The following is a 17,387-nucleotide window of genomic DNA, read 5'->3' on the forward strand; positions in this document are numbered from 1 at the left end:
CACTATATTCCAGGAAAGGATCTTAATATTTAAGACACAATCCCCAATATGCCCCGGTTCGCAGGTTACCTTGGTCTGGATGTGGTGAGATGCGACTATGTGGCTTGTGACTATTGATGAGTTGGGGGTTGTGTCTACGGTCCTGGTAACATGTGTGCTTTTGGATATGCAGGGTGAGCCTAGTGAGGGTATCATTTCCTGGTCCTATGAGCTAGATGGGACAACAAGATCAGTGCTCATGGGAACCTGTTCGAGAATACCATATAGAGAAATTTCAACTGCTGGACCTCTATCAGTTTAGTTTCAGAGAAGGGCATAGTACGAAACTCCACTCACGCACATTGTGGATGACGCCCTGAAATCCCTTGATCAAAATGTCCCTTGTCTTCTGATCCTTCTGGACCTGTCTTCTGCATTTGACACCATCAAACGTGAAAACTTGATTAATCTTCTTCATCATATGATGGGTCTAGCAGGACCGTCCTAAAGTTTTTTACCTCTTTCTTACATAACCGCACACAAAGGATTAAACTCAACCAGTCCCTTACTTCTAGTCAGAATTGGAGTTCCGCAAGGATCGGCACTCTTGCCCATGCGCTTCAAGGTTTTTATGACCCTCTCACTGTCATTCTGAACCAGTCTAACATTTATTACCAGATATACGCGGATGACACGCAACTTTACTTGAAGATCTCCTCTCTAGATGACATTATGGGGGTGATTATGATGGCGGGTGGATCGCCACCGACCGGCTGGCTGTGGCGATCCACCCACCATCACAACCTCATTTACCCCCACCTTATTACCATGGCAGGGGTATCGAGGTGGACGCAAAGTGCGTACGCTGCTTTTCCGCCGGTCGCAACCGTTACGATTGCCGGCCGGGCGGCCTTGGGCACTAATATGGTGGTGGTGCCTATCAGGCACCGCCATCCATATTAGGATGGGTGTGAATCAAGGCCTTTCCATAGCGGCGATAATGCCATAGAAAGGCTGAAGGGGATTCACTTTGGGGATCCGTTGCGGGCCCCCGGTGGGATGGGGGCTGCACTTGGGGGGTACCTATAGTTACCCCCTATATTTCCATGCACAAGGTGGCAGGCACCGCGCAGTGCCTGCCACGTTGTGCATGGCAATGCACAACATGCCTTTTCACCATTGGGGCGGGTGCAGCTTACAGCCGCACCTGCCACAATGTTGGCAATGCAGAATGTGACTGCCAGGGTGGCGGTTGCATCCTAATCAGTGGCACGGGACGGCCGCACGTGTGGTGGCTGCTCCCAGCACCGCCAGAATGGCGGGTGGACGAAAGTCCGCCCGCCATCCTAATGGGCCCCTAAAACTTTAAATGAGGCTCTTTCGCAAACTCAGCAATGGTTAGCCCAGAACCATCTTTTGTGGAATACCCTCAAAACTGAATTCCAGCTGATTGACCCCCACAATCACTCTGCACCTACCCTGGACTGGCAAAAGCAACTCAACTGCACCCCTCACGTGGTTGATTCCACTAAATCGATGGCATTACCCTGGACAAATACCTTAATATGCAAGCTCACATCAGTGCCACTATCAGGGGTGCCACCTTTCATCTTAAACACCCTCAAGAAAATCAAGCCTTTCCTTCCAACCAAAGACATGCAGCCTGCAGTACAATCCCTGGTGATCTCACGTCTTCAATATGGTATGGTGACACTTGCGGGGCTTCCTAAAGGGAGCTTTGCCACTCTCAGAGCCACTCTCAACGCATCGGTCAGGCTCATTACAGGCGCCAAAAAACACAATCACATTACACCTGACCTTTTGCAGTTTAACTGGTTGTCTATTGAAGTGAGGATTAGTTTCAAAATAGCTTGTCTCACTCATAAAGCCTTGCATTACAACACGCCGGCCTATCTGGCGAACAAACTTGTTCTTTCTGGCTCGTGTCAGAAACTTAAGAAGTATGTCCACACTACTATTGAAACCTCCCACATTCAGAAAGAAAAGTATGTACAAACATGTTTTCTCCGGCCTTGCTCCTAGAATTTGGAACGCTCTTCCTACTGAGATTAGAGAAACTAGCCAAATGGGTTGTCCTGACTGATCATTAACGGCATCATCATGTTCTCTGTTGCATGTACCTATGTTAACAGATTTGATGTTTATCCCGGACATATCATTCTCCATTTACTTTATGGACTGGTCGCCACTGACCCCCAAATGAACTGTAAACTGATAACATTTTTATGCATTCACGAACAAGAACTGAAAGCTAAATCTGAGCAATGATAAAGCATGAAGATATTTTTAGAGACATGTAACATTTATGCGATTAGTGTTTGTAATATTGTTATGGTTTTAACTAACCGAACAATAAATAAATAATTTAAATTTCTATTTATTTTAAGATTGGTTGATAATTGCTATTTTACCCTAGGGCCCTCACCCTACAGTTTTGTCGTTTATTTTATTATGTTATATCGAGTTCACTTCTGATTGTCTTGCTGAATGTTATAGGAACTATTTTGCACACTAGGAGAAATTGATCTAGTGTGGCCCACTACCAGGCTCACTGTTCTTGATTGTGTACTCCTTGTTGTTTCACAGTGTTGACCTCTATTGTATGAAGTTTATTCATGCTTTCGCCTTGTGTACAGCGCTCTGATACTCTCACGGGTCATGATCGCGCTTTATAAAACTTTACAAATAAATAAATAATTACTATCTTCTTTCTCTAAATTTCCACTGAGGAGATGGAATTATTACACTCACTTTGTGTTAAAAGAGTTCTGCTAATTTATCTTGACAGGACATCAGGCTATTTGTCTATGACTTCTAGCTTTGATTAAAGCAAGAAAAAGAAAATCACATTTTGTAACAGCCACAGTTCATGTAATATCCACGAGACATACAAAATGAACTATCTCTCACTCAACAGTTTCTTGGTAAAAGGGTTTATACATCTAGAAAAGAAGTGTATGTTCAGTAGTGAAGTAAAAAGATGATACATAGCTTTATTTTGTAGTACAATGTAGATTATTGGAAAAGACATCGGATGGGATCTTATATAGTGTGTTATTCATCCATTTATCAGGCTGGCTTTCGGGCCAACACACAGAAGTAGTCGGTGACCATCTCTAGTTCTGTGTTGGTAGATGACACTCCAAGGATTTTTAAAAGCCTGTAATAGAAAATGTACAGAATAAATATAGTATATGGATCAGTACAGGTCATGTGGCAGAGGAATATGAAGGTGGGGCGACCACAATAAGCATAGGTAATATGGTACACATAGTAACAACATGATATTTGTACACTGTCACATAAGGAGGTAATGCTTCATTCTATTGGGTGAAAGAGAATAGACTTGCACATTGTTCAAATACAGGTTACTTTTTGATCATATATATATATATTTATTAACTGTAATTGCACTCTCTCTTTGTTTTACAAGCAATGCTCTCATGATCCACACCGCTTCCTTGTATCATTTGTCTTCAACCATTTCATCTGGAACTTTACAACTCACATATTTACTATCTATACTAAATTGTGTATTTTAAAGATATTTTGCTCTTTAGAAATAGAGCACTAGCACTGAGATCTCCCATCTCTAAACAACACTAACTGGCACAAAAGGCATTTGGAGTTAAAGAGTGCATCATTATGTTTTGCAAAAATGGTCCTAAATGGCAGTTTGGGGCAAGTCAAACCATAGATGAGATTACATAACTGGCCTAAGTAATCATTGTTTACAACTAAATCTAAAAGTGGAAGATTCTGTAAGACTACATAATAGTGATAATTCTGTAAAGACTGTGCTTTTTGTTATAATTAACATGGACTGCCATGAAACATAGGGGCTTATTTATAAGCACATTCTGTCTTTTTTGGGCGCACCGGCAGATCAGTGTGCCAGCTCATATTTAGAAGGCCACATAAAATCACCCGCCACTTTTCATGGGTTTGTAAATATGGCCCCCCCCTTCACACAATACTCAGATTGAAAAGGGCATTCCATGCTTTTGCTGTGGGTGCTACCACGCAACATCCATTGAATCTGAAGCATTGTAAATCTGGGAATGAGTCAGATTCCTACGCCTCCCCTGTGAATCGTAAGGATGGCACAAGGAGGAGAATGATTATGTTACTTACCCAGTAAGAATCTGCCCTTGGCATGTAGATCTGTAGATTCACATGTTTTGCATACTCCTGCCATCTAGTGTTGGGTCCGGTTGATTGCAAGTTGTTTTTCTTCGGAGACTTTCAAGTCACGAGGTAAGGTGACTCCTCCTTTCGGTGATAGTGTGCATGGGCATAGACTTTCCCGTAAGAGGGTGAAAAGGGAGTAAGTGAGTATAGTAAAGAGATGCCCATGCATATGAATTGTAATTAAAGAGAACTGCAACAACTACAGGTGTACAGGGAGGTGGGAGGGCGCATATGAAACTACAGCTGTACATGCCAAGAACAGATGCTTACTGGGTAAGTGACATAATCTGTTTGCTGCATGTGTGCTGTAGATACACATGCTTCGCATAGACTACATAGCAATGTTCTCCCAAAGTGGTGGCTAACCAGTAGATGTTGCAGTTGTCTGGGAAAGTGTCTTTAGCACTGCTTGTTCTACATTGGCTTGATTGGCATACTAAACATCCACACAATAGTGTTTAGTAAATGAGTGTGGTGTGGGCCATGTTGTTGCTTTACATATATCAGCAATAGGAATGTTAGCTAAAAAGGCCATAGATGTCCCTATTTTTCTAGTGGAATGTGCTTTAGGGGGTATAGATAAAGTTATTTTAGCATTAGCAGAGTAGGTTTGAAGGCATTAAGCAATCCATCTGGAAATGCCTGATTTAGAGATAGGTTTGCCTTTGTGATTTAGAGCAAATGCAACAAAAAGTTTTTTTTTTAAAGGAAAATATTTTGTCCTAGCAATATAATACTATAATGCTCTTATGACATCAAGTGTGTGAAGAGCTCTCTCTGCTACCGAATACGGTTGAGGGAAGAACACAGGTAGCTCAACGGATTGGTTAATTTGAAAAGCAGAAAAAACTTTAGGGTGAAATTTAGGATTGGTGCAAAGAACTACCCTATCTTTATGAAGCTGAAAGAAGGGTTTTTCTAAAGTTAATGCCAGTAGCTCACCAACTCTCCTTAATTAAGTGATTACAATAAGGAAGGCAATCTTCCAAGAAAGGAACTGTAATGGACATTTGTGTAAAGGCTCAAAGGGTGGACCCATCAGTGTTTTAAGTACAATGTTAGGATTCCACACCGGTGCCGGAGGTATCCTGGGTGGAATGACTCCTTTTAAGCCTAACATAAAGGTTATAATCACAGGAACTTCGAATAAAAATAAATGTTGTCTGTTTTGCAAATATGCAGCCACTGCTACAAGGTGCAATCTAATAGATGCATAAGTTAGACTAGATTGTTGTAGATGCAGAAGGTAACAATGTTTTGAAAGGATACATCAAAAGGATTAATTTAGCTATCACAATAGGTAACAAAACGTTTCCATTTTGCTGCTTAACCAGTTCCGGTGGTAGGCTTTCTTCTTTTAAGATATGTGTGAGATTTGGGGGTCTCTAGAAGGCACAGGTAGGTACTTATGACAAATAGGGACCCTTGACTCTAGTCAGGGTAAGGGGGTACACTCCTAAACTATCCCCTGCTCACCCCCTTGGTAGCTTGGCACCAGCAGACAGGCTTATCTCAGAGGCAGTGTGTAAAGCATTTGTGAACACATACAGTAATCAAGTTACAACACTACAGATGGACACCACACAGGTTTTATATAAAAAATAAGTATTCTTTATATAGACTAATCACAAGACCAAAAACAGCAAAAATCCACAATACTGTACTTAAAATGGTAGAATTAGCTTAGTTCTCTTTAGATCTTAAAGTGTCGACACTTTGAGTCAATGTACCTCAAGATGTGATACGCAGAGCAATAAAAGTGTTGCAGGGAAGGTGATGCGGTAGTCCCTTACATGCAAGGACGGTGATGCGTTGAATATCTGGTGCAAAGAAATAAAGATGGCGCTTTCTCTTTGATGAGACACGCTTCCCAGTGATGAGGCGGCATCTGCTGCGATGTCGATCCTCTTCTCCGGCGATGCAAGATGCTTTACACAATGTGAGCCGCGACAGACCCCAGCGACACGCTTCCCAGTGATGCGGCGGCGTCTGCTGCGACGTCGATCCTCTCTCCTGGCAATGCGAGTTGCTTCCACAACGATGCGAACGGCAACAGGCCCTGCGACACTCTTCCCAGTGATTCAGGGGCGTCTGCGGCAAAGTCAATCCTCTTCTACGGCGATGAGCCCCGACAAGCCCTGCGACACGCTTCTCGGTGGTGCAGCGGCGTCTGATGCAACGTCGATCCTCTTCTCCTGCGACACGCTTCCCGGTGATGCTGCGGCGTCTGCTGCGACGTAGATCCTCTTCTCCGGCGATGTGAGGTGCTTCGTGTTGTGAAGCTGCAGTGGCAGTTCGGCGACACGCTACCAGTTCTTGAGTCACGCTTCCAGCTCCTTGCGACACGCAAGTCCTCAAAAAGTCCAGCACAACTGCAGGCACTTCAAGAAAACTCTGGAGCTGGTGGGTGAAGTCTGTTGTCCCTGCGACTTCAGCAGGAGGCAAGCTCTGTTCCAAGCCCTTGGAGATCCTTACAAGTTGATGAAAAGTACACAAAGTTCCTCTCTCCTTTATTTGGCAGTCAGGCAACCACTGCAGGCCAATCCCACAAGCAGCACTTCAGCTTAGGGATAGACTCTCCTCAGTCTCCATTGTGGAGGAAAGGCACAGCCCTGGAGCACTCTGTTGACATGATGCCTTCTCTCCTTTCACAGTGCAGGGCAGAGACATCAGATGCACCACAGGGGATGGAGCCAGCACTGTGGGGGGGGGGGGGGCAGGCCCAGTCCTATTCAGTCCTATTCAAGTCCCAGGTGCAACTTCTCCCTCCCATCTAGATTCTCTATTCACCACTGGGCTGACTCATGCTGTGTCCTGGAATCCCCCAGCCCTGTCACTCAAACTCCAGACAAGGAATGCACAACCTAGCAGAGGCAGGCTTGGATAGTTAGACAAGAAATACCTACTTTCTAAAAGTGGTATTTTCAAACACAGAATGTTAAAATCAACTTCACTAAAAGATGTATTTTATCATTCTGAGTACAGGCGTACTGTGGAAAAGTAAATTTTGCCATGTTCTGTGTCCCTACGTGCCATCCATCATATGTTATGTGTGCATGATTAGATATGCATATGCATTCCCCATGTCCGATTAATGACGCAATTATAGTTGTGTCCACCTCTAGTATGCCAGTTTCCAGTTCTCGTGAATACTACGAATATCAGGCCTATGTAAAGCTACGTTGCCACGTTTCTCAGTGTGCACGTTATTTCATTGAAAGTCCCCGTTTCTAGGCCTCAAAAGGGCCCGGACACCAGATTCAGCTCCTGTCTCCTGAAGCCCTCGCTGAGGAGCGATCCAGCCCCCACCTGTATCCTCGACCCTTCACTTACTTCCTGCCTCACAGTGCCCGGTTCAGCCTGGCTCAGCCTCTGAGTCTGCCAAGACTATGTTATGATTCCAGTTATCAGTTCAGCCCTCCTTCCCTGCATTCCTAAAAACTACTGAATCGCATCAATAGTTTCCGTCATTGTCTAGCCTTCAGGGCTCCATGTTAGAGAAATACTGTATTTAATGGTCATTTAATATTCTTCATCACGCACTACATGTAGAATAATGCATGCTCCAGTCTTAGAGTCTGTTAGCCTTTCCCCTCTTGACTTCTAGTTCATATCAACATGTTCCCTAAACATCAGATACTAGATAGGGTTTAGGTACATGTCGCTCCGACCCTCCAGACTTCAGTCTCTGCTCCTAGCACAGAGTTCATAGCCCCCAGCTTCTCCTAGTAATACGTCATTGCCAGTTTGCGCGCACCATTAGGTTAGAGGTCCCGGCTCCTCAGGTAGCCCCCTCCATGGTTTCCGCCCCATTCATGACATATTCTGTTACGTTTGCATCACATGTCTATGTATACGCCCTGTTACACCTCTTTTTCACCCTTATCTTTCGCGACTGCTACGCGTCACCCCTTCTGCTCCACCCACTGCTACGCCTATTGCGATGTAATGCTATGTGTTTGCGCTATGTATATATGCTCATGTACTGTTATTAAAAAGTTATCCTTTTCCTTGTCCTGATCCTGACACCAGCAGCGCTGCTGGGCCCTGCCATCCTATTCCTATGCAGGTTGTCCTGTTTCTGTCCTTTATGCTGTAATAAACCTGCGAAACTCCTACTACCTCGAATTTTGACTCTTATTTATTGAGCTATCTGTTATTCATTTATACATCCAAAAATAGGGTATTATTTATTTATTTACCACATAATGGCGCCCGAATAGGGACTTGCCCTTTCCCCACGCGTCGGTGAAGCCACGCCGACCCCCTGACCCTCTGCAGTCGTGACAGAACTCTTCTGCGCAGTGGCAGATATTTCTGCTCAAGTATCCCTCAGGCCCACGGAGGAGACGGAGGAGGCGGTCCAGCATCCAGACGAGACGGTGGAGGAACGCGGCGAGTCCCGACCAGAGCCCAAGCCAAGAGTCCAAGGTCCGAGGTATCCGGAGGTCCACCCGTAACTGAAGTCCGAAGTCCGAAGTTCGGCGTCCGTCGTCGTAGCAGTCCAGTCCAGTCCGAGGCCTTCTGTTCTTGCTGCCCGGTGAGTACCGTTACTGGGGTGGTATCTAGACAGGGTCAATTTAATTGACTCTGGTCTGTGGGTTGGTGGTACACAGTCCCACAAACGAAGTGTCCACTTCGGTGGATGCGGGTCCTGACGTGTCTCTTTATGAGACCGGTAAGTTTCGTACTGTTCCAGCAGTGCATCTAGTTTCTGTTCTAGTCAGTTCTGTTCTCGAGAAAATTCATGTGTTCTGTTCTCAGTATTTCCAGGTAGTATTTTGTTCGAAATGTTATTTTAAATGTTCTTCATGTATTTTAATGTCGTGGTATGAATGGGGAATAAGTATCGTGTTCATTGTGTATTGTATTGTGTCTAGATTACAGTTCAGTCATGCCCATATTTTCCAAGTTACGTCAGTTGAAAACTAGAAAGGGTCTGCTGGAAGCAGCAGTTCCCGTCCCGCCCAGGGACAGTCCAGGTCACTTTATGTATCAGAAACATGGCATAAGTGCCATATTATATCTAGATTTATGGGTAGAGTATACCAAGGAGCTGGAAGAAAAGTATAGATGGCCCGTATCAGGTACGTGGGATGCCGAGTGCATCATGAGAGTAGAAGAGGCATTATGGAAAAAGAAAGCCAGACAATCACAGAAAGATGCCATTGAGTTATGGCGCAAAGAAGCTCATAAAAGAACCGAAAAAGAAATCAGAAAGTCAGAATTAAGTAGAGAATCCCAAGAACGAGCACAAGAAAAAGAACTAATCGAGATAGGTGAACAAGTCAAAGCCGAACAGTCAGACAGACAGAGGCATGCCCTTATTAGGGGTATGTATCCTCTCCTTGCCGAGGGCTTGCCAAAAGCGACCCCAGAGGCATCCAGTAATTTCCCGCCACCACTAGTTCCGATCAAGCTACGTCACAAACAGACCGCAGCTGATATTTTTATTTCGTCCTATTTGGACGACACAGTCCCAGAATATGCAAATCCTGTTCGCGCTCCGCCAGTCCCTGTAAATCAGGCACATCCTGCTCCTCCAGACACCGGGGCACCCCATGCAGTACCTGCTACGGTACCCCCGGTCCAGCCAGCATTTCAATTTCCCGCTCCGTCACGAAGAATATCAGTCGACGATTCTAGTCTAGGGGCCGCAGGAGGAGGTCCTCCTCAAACCCCGCCGCCACGCAAGCGTTTATCAGCACTCGAATTACATGCTCAAGCATCACAGCGTACTCCCAAGAGTAATAAGTCTGTTGCAGAAATCAGGCAAGCCCTTGGCGAATGCGGCTATGATCCAGTCCCAGGCGAGGATAATATGGTTTTATATTCATTCCGCGTAAGAAAGGTGGCCGAGTATCTAGTCACCTTACCGAATATGAAAGAAGATCTAGACAGAATATATCGTTTCATCCGTACAGGGGATGATCCAGAAAGCATTAGCGAGGCCATGTCTCAAAGGAAAGCCGAGATCCAGCTCATGATATTAAAGTTTCTGATCAATTGTCTAATAAGAGAACAAGATTACCCGTCTAAAGATCCGGCCGAAATGAAAATCCTGACAAGGTGGAGTGATAATATAGCCGAGGGTAAGCACAAGACCGTCGGTGCCATGGAGAGTATGTACAAGAAAATCCGTAGAGAAATAATAAAGATACACGAACAACGTAAAGCAGCACAAGTAAGCGAGAAAGAAAGTAATTCTGATACTGAAGAGGTAGAGGACGAGAATCCCGCCAGAATAGCGTATGTAGGAAAATCTAGATTTCCAGATCGCCATTTACGCCTAGAACACAAGTCTACTTTCCATCATCCAGCACCAGAACAAGGTTCTCTAGAACAAGTATTTCAAGCTACCGATCACATTCTGAAATCACGAATCGGTTACAGTGAGTTAAGTACCATGCATGAACAAGAACTAGCCCGATCAGCAGTCCGATGGATTACTGATTCTACCACTTTTCCAGACGAAATAGTGGCACAAATGTTTCTGAAATTGCCCCCAGCCGAGCAGCGACTGGTGGGTATGTATATGATCCAGCACCTCATTACTTTGTATGAGGGTCAGCACTCTGATCCAGGTCCGTTACACGATATCCTGAACGAGTTACTCCAGTATAGATGGAGAGGTCTAGGTACCGATTTAATTAGTGTCATTCTAGAACAGCGCCACAAATATAGAACGTTTCTGAACCCGCATTTTGTTCATGTCTCACCCCCAGAAAGCAAACCATTTTACATAGACAGACAGAATCCGTTACGAGAAGTCCACCCAGTCAGAGGAACGGGTGGCGAACTAGAACGAGTGTTTGTTTACACTCCGATTACCAAGATGGAACTCCTCGAAATGAAGAAATTAATTCCCTGTCATGACAAAGATCCAGCAGGGTTCCATAGAGAATTAAAAGACATGCTCCGTATGGGAGAATACACTTACCCAGATATCATTAAAATGTTAAAGATCCTGTTGCCCGCAGGGGTGTATGAAAAGCTAAAGGAAAAAGAATGGGAGGTGGGAGAGAAAAAGATAGATTGGGCAGTTCTAGAAGCTGAAGATAAGGCACGAGTACCAGGTACCGGTCTTGGAGATAAATGTAAAGAATTACCGGAATTATTAATACAAGTTTTACCCAGATTATTGACAACTAGAAAAGAAGACTGGGATGCAATCTCAGCCTGTAAACAGAAACAAGACGAAGATATTAGTGATTTTTATTCTAGGTTTGAAAAATGCTTTAGCATCAATAGTGGTCTCAAGACAAGTAGCGAGTCATACCCTCATCTCTTTGTTACTAAATTAGTCGAGAATTCAAGTCCACAAGTTAAAAATCGAGTTTTGAAAGTCGAAAGTACCTGGCAAGCTAATACTCCGTCCCAAATGTTACAGATGCTCCAGTACCACCAGAATAGAATCAGAGAAGAACAAGAACACGAGAGAAAACGTATGAAAGACACGAAAATGAAAGTACTAGTTGCACAATCTGTTCCTCAAGACAGTCAGAAGAGGGGTCCAAATCAAGCCAGTCATCCTGCAGCTCCCGTTAAAGGGAATTGCAATTATTGTAAACAACCAGGTCATTTTATAAACGAGTGTGCAGTTCTGAAACACAACATAGCTACCGGTAAGACTAAAGAAAGACCACGTCCGCCTAGACAAGAACAAGTTTCACAGACTCCTCAGCCACAGAATGCACCACAGACAGTTACCGCACCGCAGCCTATTGCTGCAACACAACACGTTACACAGCAGATGTACCAGTATGCACAGTCTGAGTATCCAGAGTACCAGCAGTATTCATGAAACAGCCTAGAGAGGGAGGTAGGCTTGCCTCTCATCGAGATACCTGTAGATCAAGAAGGTCCCTATGTTCACAGTCAAGTATTAGGGAAAGACAGAAAGTTTTTGATTGATACAGGGGCAAGTAGGACCACAATTAGTCACGCCGAAGTTCCAGGGGCTCCGCTCTCAGGCTCAAGAAATGTTTCCCTTGGATTTTCAGGAAAACCTATCGTAAATGAGATTTCAAAGCCAGTTACTCTAGAAGTAGGTCCATTGTCCCGCACTACTGATCTGTTACTTACTAAGTCATGCCCAGAAAATCTATTAGGCATTAAAACACTGAAAGAGTTAGGTGCAGTTATATGTTGTTCACCAGAGGGAATACGTCTGTTCCTACGTGACTTTAAGGGTCACTATGTTTTACGTGATTTTGATCCCAGATTGTCTAATGTTCCGCAGCATTTATGGGCGCAAGGTCCAACTGATGTAGGGTACATGCAAATCACACCCCATCGTGTGACTCTCAAACCAGGTGTAGTGTTACCACGAATCAGACAGTACAGATTGCCACCTGAGGCTGTAGCAGCCTTATCCAAAATTATTGACGAGCTCATCGCTCAAGGAGTAGTTGTAGAAACTGACTCCAACGTATGCAATTCTCCGATCATTCCAGTCATGAAACGTACTGATCCAAATGCACCCCCAGTATATCGATTAGTGATCGACCTACGAGAACTTAATAAATGTATTATTCCTCAGTACCCAGTTGTTCCAGACATCTCTTCCCTATTGACAGCCATTGATTCCGAAGCCATGTTCTTTACAGTAATCGACCTCAAGAACGCATTTTTTAGTGTTCCAATTCATCCAGACAGCCAGTTTCTTTTCGGATTCTGTTTAAATGGAAGGAGCTATATGTTCACACGCGCTCCTCAAGGTTTCACAGAAAGTCCTAGTATTTACAGTCAAGCACTTAAGAGACAACTTGATAATGTTCACATGCCAACTGACACTGCCCTGCTCCAGTATGTCGATGATCTACTGATCACAGCCCGTTCTGAACGTGATTGCGAGCGAGCGTCACTAACGGTTCTGTATTTCCTGGCCGAGATGGGGCACAAGGTGTCCCCTTCGAAGCTTCAATTCTGTGTCCAGCAAGTGGTATACTTAGGACACTTACTGTCCAAGAGGGGTAGGCAGTTGACACCAGACCGTATCCAGTTAATAGCGAGTCTTCCTCAGCCCAAGACCCAGAAGGAGGTACGTGCCTTTATCGGCCTTACTTCTTATTGTAGACAATGGATTCCTCAGTATGCATTTCTAGCCAAGCCACTGATACAGTTAACGACACAGGAGGCAGCCGCATCGACTGTCCTCCCTTGGACATCTGAACATACATTTAGTTTCAACGAGTTAAAGAAAGCTTTATGCCAAGCTCCAGTTCTAGCCACACCGAACTACAGTAAGCCTTTTACACTTTTCGTCACAGAACGTGAAGGTACAGCATTATCTGTTCTCACGCAAGATCAAGCAGGACAATACAAGCCATGTGCTTATTTTTCGAGCACATTAGATCCAGTCGCCCAGGCGTTGCCTGCGTGCCTCAGGTCAGTTGCAGCCACAGCACTAGCTATTAGGCAAAGTGATTCCATAGTTTTAGGACACTCCCTGACAGTACAGGTTCCACACTCCGTAGAAGTTCTTCTAAATCGAACACAAACTCAGCACTTGACAATTGCACGTTTAACAGGTTATGAATTGACACTGTTCCAGCCACACATAGAAATCAGACGCTGCAACATCCTTAATCCTGCTACACTGTTACCATCAGTTACTTCGAATCCTGACCCACATGACTGTGTGGAAGTAGTTAACATTACGACAAAGCCAAGACAAGATCTGACAGATACTCCGTTACCAGACCCCGACCTGACACTTTATGTGGATGGTTCATGTATGAGAACTAGTACAGGAGAACTAGTCGCCGCGTATGCAGTGACTACTGACACCGAAGTTATTGAAACACACCGTATTGATACCCTGTCCGCTCAAGCAGCAGAGCTAGTTGCTCTGACACAAGCCTGCATACACGCCAAGAACTTGAAAGTTAATGTTTACACAGATTCACGTTACGCATTCGGAGTTGTACACGACTTCGGAGTGCTCTGGCAGGAGAGAGGTTTCATGACTTCTCATGGAACCAAGATTCAGCATGGTCTCCTTATCCAAGCTCTATTAGATGCAATACATTTACCGACATCTATTGCCATCATGAAATGCAAAGCACATACGAAAGTTACTGACATCATTTCCCAAGGTAACGATCTAGCAGATCGCACAGCCAAGCTTACAGCACAGACTCCAGACATTCCAGTTAACATGACCCACACTCCAGATCCGATTACATGCATGACAGTTAAAGACCCTACACAAGATGTCATAGACATACAGTTACATGCTACTCCCGAAGAAATCAAGAAATGGTCCGAACAAGGAGGGGTCCAGACAGATCAAGGATGGTTAACAAAGGGTAGAGCCACATGGTTTCTCCCCGACTCTATGGTTCAAGTCATTATTAATACCGCACATAGTCCAGCACATTTAGGAGAAAAAGCTATGTTAGACAGTATCCAGAACATTTGGTTCAACAAGCATTTACGAGCTGCAGCCAAGCAGAAAGTCCGTACCTGTATGATATGTTGTCAGTTTAATCCAGGTAAAAGTGTCCCGGTGGAACAAGGTGGATTCCAGCCCCCTGACCACCCTTTTGAAGTCCTCCAGATGGATTATATTCAGATGGAGCGATGTCGAGGTTTCAAGTATGTCCTTGTAGTTGTATGCGCTTTGTCCAGATGGACAGAAGCATATCCAGTCCCAGATTACACAGCCGCGACCACTGCTAAGCAGTTGGTTCGTGAGTTCTTCCCTCGTTATGGACTCCCTAGAGTCGTATATTCTGACAACGGTCAGCCATTCTCATCTGAACTCATGAAGCATGTTTCCCTGTTGTTAGGGTACCAGTGGAAGTTTCATTGTGTACGCCATCCTGAAGCAGCCGGTCTCGTAGAGAGACATAACCAGACTCTGAAAATCCGTATTGCAAAAGTGTGTAAAGAAAAAGGTGTGGACTGGCTAGTAGCTCTGCCAGTCGCTTTATTTTATATGCGCATGGTCGCACATTCCAGATCAGGTCTGTCCCCGTATGAGGTCGTTTTCGGCCGCCCCCCTAACATGTGGGGTACTCCTAGACCCCGAAGTATTACCGATGTTTCAAGTAATATGCTGACAGATTACCTAGCTTCCTTGATGTCTGCCCTCAACTCATGTCGTTCACAGGTTGCCGCCGCATTTCCAGACCATACCGAGGTGGCACCGCATGAAATCGTTCCAGGATCCATGGTGTTGGTCCGCAACTTTGACAGATCAAGTCCGCTGGAGCCTCGCTGGAAAGAGCCCCGACAAGTCCTCCTCACCACCCGTACAGCCGTGAAGTTGGAAGGACGCAAAGGCTGGGTGCACCTTTCTCATGTAAAACAATTTAATGGACTGAAACCCGTCTTAAAGAACATTTCCCAGGATTTGAAGGATTGCCAAAATATTGTTCTCAAGGACTGTCCCGCAAATGACATTGTTACTGCACCCCCCCTGTTAGAGAAAACTCCGCAACAGGAGTATAAACTCAAACTCCGGTCTAGTAAAATAAGTCAGTCAGTTTGATTGTCTAAGTCCTCCCCTAGGTGAAACGGTTAGACTGTTTCTGACATGTATAAAATAGACCCCTATAGTGAGAGAGTTAGTCAAAACTCAATCCGATGTATCGTTTTTCTATGTTTCATATTGTTTCTCAGCATTATGATTTCCTGCACCAGTTATGCATTTTTCTTGTATCTCCCAGTTCTTCATGTAAATAAGTCTGCTAATGCTACAGTAGAGCACACGTTTAGTGATCTGCCTCCTCATGAACTCTCTTACCGCCTCGCTATGCGAAATAACTCATTCATCCGCATGTTACATTACTCACACCAGTCCAGCAATGCCACTAATTGTTGGGTGTGTGGTCGACTCCCCCCTTTTCAGACACCGAAGGGAGTTCTGCCACTTTTTCCTTATCCATTCTCACATAATGGTTCGTGTGGAGCATGGTCCACGTTAACGTCATCCTCAACAGATATGTCTTTTCTTAACAGTACATGTTTCCCAGACAAGCAAGGTCTCCCTCACCGAACAGGTTTAGATCTAGAAAATGAAGTGTATAATTTAGGTAACTATTCTTCGAATTTCATGGTCCTGAATGTTCAGTCTGATACTACTCCAGACTTACCTGCTATTTCAGTACTGCCAGTCAGAGGTGAATTATGTGTCCGAAATAATGGTTCTGTACATGTAGGACATAGTGATTGTACTACTATTGTCAAGTATAGTGACAGTGGGAAATCTATTTTCCAAGCTTCACGTCATTCTTATTTTATTTGTGGTCAAACTGCATATGTTCGTCTGCCCCTCGATTGGGAGGGAACCTGTTACATTGCCTTCCTACTGCCACCTGTTTTCCTAGCCCCACCTGATTATCATAGAAACACACATCTAGTACACGTTAGACATAGAAGGGAGTCCCCAATTGTCGATTATACTGAAACTGCTCTAGAACAGTATACAGATTTCAACAGAGGTTTCTTCTTCTTTATAGGACCTATCCAGAATAGTAAGCTAATCCGTAGGTTAACAAGAACTCTTGAAGCAGTAGTCAATGAGACTGCCTCTGCTCTAGGTAATTTAACTGAAGAGCAATCTGCTATGAGATTTGTCGTTTTACAGAATCGTCTCGTCCTTGACGTCATACTGGCCGATAGGGGCGGGGCCTGTAAAGTCATCGGATCTAGTTGCTGCATTTTCATTCCAAATAACGCGCCGTCTGTTTATTCAGCTATAACCAGACTCCATAAAATTGCCCATCTGATACACCAAGATCCAGGCACCTGGACATGGTCCGGTTGGTTCTGGAATATAATTTCCGCCTGGGGATGGAAAGTCTTGTCCTTTCTAGGTATTACAGTAGCGATCATATTCAGCTGCTGCCTCTGTATACAATGTGGCCCTGCGATTTGCGGCATGTGTGCTACATCCTGTATTCCTAGTATAACTCCTAGTCCCAAGCCCCGTTCTAAATCCCGTTCCAGGATAATTCGAGACGAGCAAATGATACTGTATGAAATGATAGATGGTATTATGAATATTGATGTTTCCTGATGGAAACGTAGTGACAAGGAGGGAATGTGGAAAAGTAAATTTTGCCATGTTCTGTGTCCCTAGGTGCCATCCATCATATGTTATGTGTGCATGATTAGATATGCATATGCATTCCCCATGTCCGATTAATGACGCAATTATAGTTGTGTCCACCTCTAGTATGCCA

The 17,387-nt window shown here is 44.5% G+C and overlaps 1 protein-coding gene across 2 annotated transcripts in view; it reads right to left on the minus strand.

The window, feature by feature from the left end:
• Positions 1-2,968: 2,968 nt before the first annotated feature.
• The window catches only part of LOC144767617 (putative methyltransferase DDB_G0268948), a 365,886-nt gene continuing 351,467 nt past the window's right edge, over positions 2,969-17,387 (minus strand). For both annotated transcript variants that reach the window (XM_078651022.1, XM_078651023.1), the window contains one exon: positions 2,969-3,160. In XM_078651022.1, the coding sequence (XP_078507148.1) occupies positions 3,070-3,160 (91 nt within the window). In that variant the 3' untranslated portion in view covers positions 2,969-3,069. The remainder of the gene's footprint in view (positions 3,161-17,387) is intronic.

This window comes from Lissotriton helveticus, chromosome 7, assembly GCF_964261635.1.
Source record: "Lissotriton helveticus chromosome 7, aLisHel1.1, whole genome shotgun sequence".
NCBI lineage: Eukaryota > Metazoa > Chordata > Amphibia > Caudata > Salamandridae > Lissotriton > Lissotriton helveticus.